Below are 6,298 nucleotides of genomic sequence, written 5' to 3' on the forward strand. Positions count from 1 at the left end.
GATAGTGTTGCATGTTAGAGTGTATATTGACATGATATAGTGTATTTTGACATGATAGTGTTTTGCTGTGTTTTTTGACATGATAGTGTTGCATGATATTAGTGTGTTTTGACATAATATGGTGTATTTTGAAATGTTATAGTGTAGTTTATTTGTATATTACACAAAATTACCATAATCGATCGTTATAGTGTTTGACATGATAGTGTATTTTGACATGATATAGTGTATTTTAAAATGATATAGTGTATGTTTGTTCTAAACAACTGTTTTTGTTAAAATTTTAGGGCGAGATAATCTTATTGAATCGTGTGGATTTTGGAAAACAGAAGTGACTAGTTTGTAGTGGTGCACGTGTTTAGGCCTGGTCCACACTATTTTTAATGTGAAGTAGGTCTACACAAGACGGATGGTAAAATAGGTTGTTTCTACTCTTACTTTCAAGCATTACAAAAACACGCAAGTTGTAAGTTGTAACCACACCTATTTCTGCCCTTCCATTATCCGTTTCATCAAACCTATAAAATAGGTTGTTTCTACTCTTACTTTCAAGCATTACAAAAACACGCAAGTTGTAAGTTGTAACCACACAAAATGCCTCACCTTATCCTCCAACTTTCAGTCACAATGCTTCTCATTTTCTCTCTTCCCACTAATATTGCTACTAAAACCACTGACGACTCTCTTGTCCTAGATGTCGACGGGAACCCCATCGAAGTAGGCTCAGCTTACTACGTCCGCACTGAACTGTCGAAAGCCGGTATCGGTGGTGGCTTAGTCACGGCATCCAAACCAAACCATACTCAATGCCCTCAATACGTAGCTCAATTAGCCTATGGTTTCGAAGGCGAGATCCCAGTTACATTCTACCCTTCTAGCTCATCACAAAAATTCATCCATATTTCCTCGGACCTCAACATCATCTTCAACACCACATCTAACGTCTGCTCGCAGGGCGCATGGCAGCTCACGCCCGACGCTAGCAACGGCAACTTGTACTTGTCTACCGGAGGCGTTATCGGAAACCCTGGCTCACATACGATTGCTAATTGGTTTAAGATAGCTAGAAGTCCGTATGATCCCAAGTTTTATCAGCTTGAATATTGCCCTGACGCTAAAACTGTTGCGTCTGCTACGGGTGACATAGTGTGCGGCGCGATTGACGCTCTTGATTCTACGGATGACTTCTTGTTGATGTGGTTAGGTCTCAAAACCATTAGACCAGATTTCTTCCATTGGCTTAGCTTTGTTAAAGCTTAAATATTATTCATAATTAAATAATCCATCCAAGTCAATTGGATATGCATTATTTTTCATTTTGATATGAATAAAATCAGTTTGCTCCATCTTTCTTTACGTCAAGTTGTCAAGATTATTCTCTCTACTGTATATCTCTAAACTGTTGTAATTATAATAGAAGATGAGAGGGGGGAAGATATTTGGAGAAGTATTTTATTTACTTTAAATTATAAAGTGTTAAAATAATTAGTAGTGTTTTAGAATTACCTAAAATTCGCAAATAGTAACATGCATCAAAGTACAAGTACAGTAAGGTGCACCATTTGCTAAACGACGTAGTTTTAATATATTAAAAGTTTAAACAATATTGTTATTTAATTCCTTAATCTTGCAACTTGTTTTATTTTTATAAAAAAAAGTTGTTGGCAAGATTTTTTTTTAATTTGAATTTAAAAGGTATGTTTTTTATGTAAACTAGATGTTCATTTATATATAATACCTTCTTTTCATTATTATTTATGTTCTTTTATAATGGGAGATTTATACTAAGTAAGTGTTGGCCCAGTGATGATGATGAGGACTGGCTTTGGTAGGACGGGCCTGTGTTCGAATCCCCGCAACACCCGTGGGAGCGGAATGGAACCTAACTACCCCGAACATGAATTCGATCCGTATGTAGCCCGAAGGTTGAACCGGGTGCAAACACCAAAAAAAAGAGGGAGATTTACATATTCTTTAATTTTAAATTGTGTATGCTTTGCCTAAAATTTAGGTGGTTAAAATGACTGAATTTAGGCTGAATTTTTAACTTCTCAATATTTAGTGACTGAAATTTTTGGATAACTACTAAATTTTACTAAAATAATTTATCAAGTTAAGTAACTAATTTTGCCAAATAGTAAAATTAATCAAGTAAGTTATCAGTTTTAGCTTCTAGTACTTTATTAGTTTCGCATAACTCGTCAATTTAAACTCGTTCATGGCTAGTTCCTTTTATTTTCAGTTTTTAGTTCCATTAAAGGAGAAAAGGGACTTACCATGGATAAAATTATTTATTCTATTTTCAGTTCTTAGTTCCTTTTATTATTTTGTTGAATAAATTAGTATCTCTTGATGAGATTTTCAAACCCTATTATGGGATTTTTAGTCTCTGTTGTGGAATCTCCTTCTCCCCTATGGGAGTTGTGACTATGATTTTTTTGTTTTTTAGGTATGAGAAATTATTCTCATTGGTTGAAGTTCGAGACTCAACATGAAGGTATTGGAATCTCGGATGCAGTTAACATGGCTCGATTAAGAATGTTCTTCCCAAACTATGTCAAAATGATAGACTTACTCATCAATAGCTACTTGATTTAGCAAATACAATGGAGTTGTGTTGTATTGCTCAATTTGATTCATTGTAGTTTCTTCGAAAATGAATTTAATTTGATCTTATTTAATTATATCTTGTTTATCTTTAATATTTATTATATATGTCGTTTGGCATTCAATTAATGAAATTTCTCTTTTAAAAAAAATTGGGAGGGAAATGTTTTTCCCGTCATTGGGGCTACACACATTACACGTTGTAGGATTTAGTTTTATTGAACAAACGTCACAAACCAAGCAAATAACAAAATGTTTGATGAATGAGGATAAGTGGACCCTCCCCATATCCATCAACTAGATAAAATTACTTATAACACCCTACAATTAAAATAAATAAAAGAAAAAACCAAATACTTATATCTATACAAACTTAAAAACCTACTTATATACAGTCGGTCTTGATGGTTGATTATAAGAATATAAATTTTGAGGAATAATCAAGTGTTTTAGAAAATAAGCTATTGCCATTATTGAAGAAAATATAATTACTATTGGATATAATTAGAGAAATATTGTAATAGAGTTATTGCAATAATATAGTTTTTAAGGTCTTTCCTTCTTCATAAGGTTCAAGAAGTTTCCTCAATTTTATATTTCTCTATTTCTCGTATCACTGTTTCTTTTATATAGCTTTAAAATTTTGCGAGAAACTTTTAAAAAGTCCAAGTACAATTCAAACCTTCTCCCCTCTTATACGTGTTCCATTAATTAAAGTATCAGTCATAATATAGTATGCAACTTAATAAAGCAAATCCTATAACCCTGTCGAAAATATATATATAACATTTTTAACCTCTAATAAAATGCTAATTAATTGACTTACGATCCTATAAATGTAGATGCATTGTATGTAGTGTTTTTGGCTGCTGCATCTTCGGTGCAGACGTGCGATTGGTGCCGCCGGTCGCCTGGCTGAGGTCAGTGTTGCTTGTTGTGATGATGTGTTGATTCGACGGGAGTGAAGAGAGGGGGGAATTCGACAGGGTGGTGGGGGTAGGGGTGGGGTGGGGGGGGAGCTGGGGTGGTGGGAGGGTTAGGGTTATAAGTTAGGGTATTAGGAAATTAGAGTTAGGGGTTAAGTGTTTTTAGGTTAATTAGGGATTTTTTTAAAAAAATTAAGCTGAATGATTAACGGTGGTTAACATCGTTAGTCATTAAGGGTATTTTGAGTTATTATCATAAAATTCGAGGGTACCTGGTGAATTTTGAAAACATGGGGGATACCTGTGAATTTTCTGAAAACTTGGGAGTACTTGGTGAAAATACCGAAATTTTTAACATGAGATTCTCACCTTATTCTAGAATAATTATCTTTATTTTTATGTATTATAGCAGCTTACGATTCTACGATACCATCCAACCAATACATACGATCCAAAATAGTATTCCGATCCTGATAACATTGATACTAATTAATATTACATAATAATATTAATTTTGTAGATACTAACAAGCTAAGTAACAATAATTAAATTATAGAATATAAATGATATAAAAATTAAAATGTTGCATCATAGAATAGCCGTGGATGGTGAGCTAGCTCATGTGGTAGAACACTCCCCTCTGATCTTTGAGGTCAGGGGTTCGATCCTTATTCCCAGCATTATGTTGGGGTATTTCCTTAGCATGTTTTGCATGTTTTACCAGCCAATGTGCTGGTAGTTCCTACAAGGCTAGTAGCCTTAATAGAGGTTAGCCATTGGGCTGACTTAATTTCCTAATAAAAAAAAATAAAATAGAATAGCCGTGGACGGTGGAAGTATAGATGATGTATCTGACCGATAGGCAGCATAAATGTATAGTGTATTCCTTTTTTCCATGTAATTTTCAATCAAGAATTCAATATCACCAATAAGTAAAGTATTTTTGTATTCTGTGGAGTGTGGAGTGTGGAGTGTGGAGTGTGGAGTGTGGAGTGTGGAGTGGACCTTACAGGAAAGGGAACAAAAAAAAGGGTCCACACTCCACAGTCTACTGATGTTCCTTTTTTTTCGTCTGTAATTAAAATGAACCTTGCAGTACTAAATACTAATTTACTATCGTGTTCCACGTTGTTGAACAAATTTTTGGACTTTATCATATTGTTTCATGAATCATGATTCACGAGCATGCGTCTGATAATTTTATTCGTTTGTTTTATTATCCAAAATTGATGCGACCTTTGTTTTGTTTCTTCCTACTTCTTTTATCGGAATACCTTAGAAAAAAATTAGATAGAGGATATTGTCATATTTGTACATCCAGTTACATAATACTTTCTCTATTTTTTTAGATACTCGTTTTAATTTTTGATATTATTTACATATGTAATTTTGACTATCTTTTGTTATTTTTATTTAAGAAAAAAATATAGTCATGTGTAATCTTATTAGATTCATCTCAATGTATATTTTTTTCTTATTGATAATTAAAGATATAAAAGTTCAAAATAGTGCATTATCAAGTGTGGCTAGACAAAACTGGTCAACTAAAAAAAACAGAAGTAATATTAAAAATTAAGTGTTCGTTTGGTATATATACATAGAATTTAATTCATGTAGGAAGTTTCATTTCCTATGAAATTACTTCCTTTATGCAATTCCTACGAAATGACCTAAATTTGTTTGGTTGACATTAAGTAATTTGCAAGTTTCGTGAATTTTGATTGACCAGGGGGTAGGGGTGTTTAATTAAATTCAACGCTTCTTCTTGAGTGTCACCTTGTACTCCAACAATACTTTTTTTATTAATCTTTTATCACATGTAAAAGGAAAAGGGAAAGGGGAAGTGAAAGAAAAGAGGATGTAGATCTTGGAAGACATTGAGAATGAAAAGACAAGGAAAATAAACAAAGTAAAAGCACACCCCAATCTGAAGCAGCCCAAAATGCGCGAGCAGCCCAATCTGTATTTCTAGCGATCTTGGCCTAGTAGCACAATTAGTACCGCAAGTTACAATTAGCGCCAATTGCCAAGAGTTCTTGTTCTCGCTCTAAAACTAAAACAAAAGTTGGCACTATAAAAAAACTACTTTTGTTATTATAAAGAAACTATAGTTTAAAGTCACATCATTTTTTATTTCTCAAATAAAGATGCATTTTCATGTGAACTTGCCCTCATTATTAGCATAAACACAAAGCTACAATTTTTTTAGATGGCTCTACATATTTTACAAGACAAGTAACAGATCTAAAATAAAGGCATATTCATTGTTTTTTTCTTGTTTTGATCATCTTAACTTTCCTAAAAACTAAAGACAATAATATGAAAATCAAATCACAAAAAGTTGTTTTAATTTTTTTGCTGTCAATTTTCCAAAATAAATATGACTAAAATGAGTATGATTACTTTTGATTTCATTATAAACCCCTATATGCATGCAATACAAAGAAGTTTAAAACCAAATATTGAAAACTAAGAAAATAAAACGAATAACTTAGGCGCCCTTCGTTATCGTTTTTGTTTTCAGTTTTTAGTTTTTTTTAAAAACTAAAAACCAAAAATTGAAAACCTGAAAAAGTGGTTTTCACTTTTCAGTTGCCAGTTTTCAAATAATCATGTTTCCAATAAATTTGACTAATTTTTTATTCATTATAGAACATATATCATATGACTTTGAAAATCAAAAAATAGAAAACTACAGTAATACCAAACTGGCCCTAACAAAGCAGACAATGATACAAGTATATAACAAGAAGAAAATATTGGTA

The 6,298-nt window shown here is 32.6% G+C and overlaps 1 protein-coding gene across 1 annotated transcript; it reads left to right on the forward strand.

Moving 5' to 3' along the window:
- The first annotated feature begins 538 nt into the window (after nt 1–538).
- Nucleotides 539–1,351, forward strand: LOC104897926 (miraculin). The gene has a single exon (XM_010684893.4). It carries the CDS (start codon nt 595–597, stop codon nt 1,258–1,260), a length of 666 nt encoding a protein of 221 aa, XP_010683195.2. The 5' UTR covers nt 539–594; the 3' UTR covers nt 1,261–1,351.
- Nucleotides 1,352–6,298: the final 4,947 nt, after the last annotated feature.

Source organism: Beta vulgaris, chromosome 6 (genome assembly GCF_026745355.1).
Source record: "Beta vulgaris subsp. vulgaris cultivar EL10 chromosome 6, EL10.2, whole genome shotgun sequence".
Classification (NCBI taxonomy): domain Eukaryota; kingdom Viridiplantae; phylum Streptophyta; class Magnoliopsida; order Caryophyllales; family Amaranthaceae; genus Beta; species Beta vulgaris.

Bases quoted from the DNA above. Each gene is read 5' to 3' on its own strand.
- LOC104897926 (XM_010684893.4), top strand. From the start codon at position 595: ATGCCTCACCTTATCCTCCAACTTTCAGTCACAATGCTTCTCATTTTC.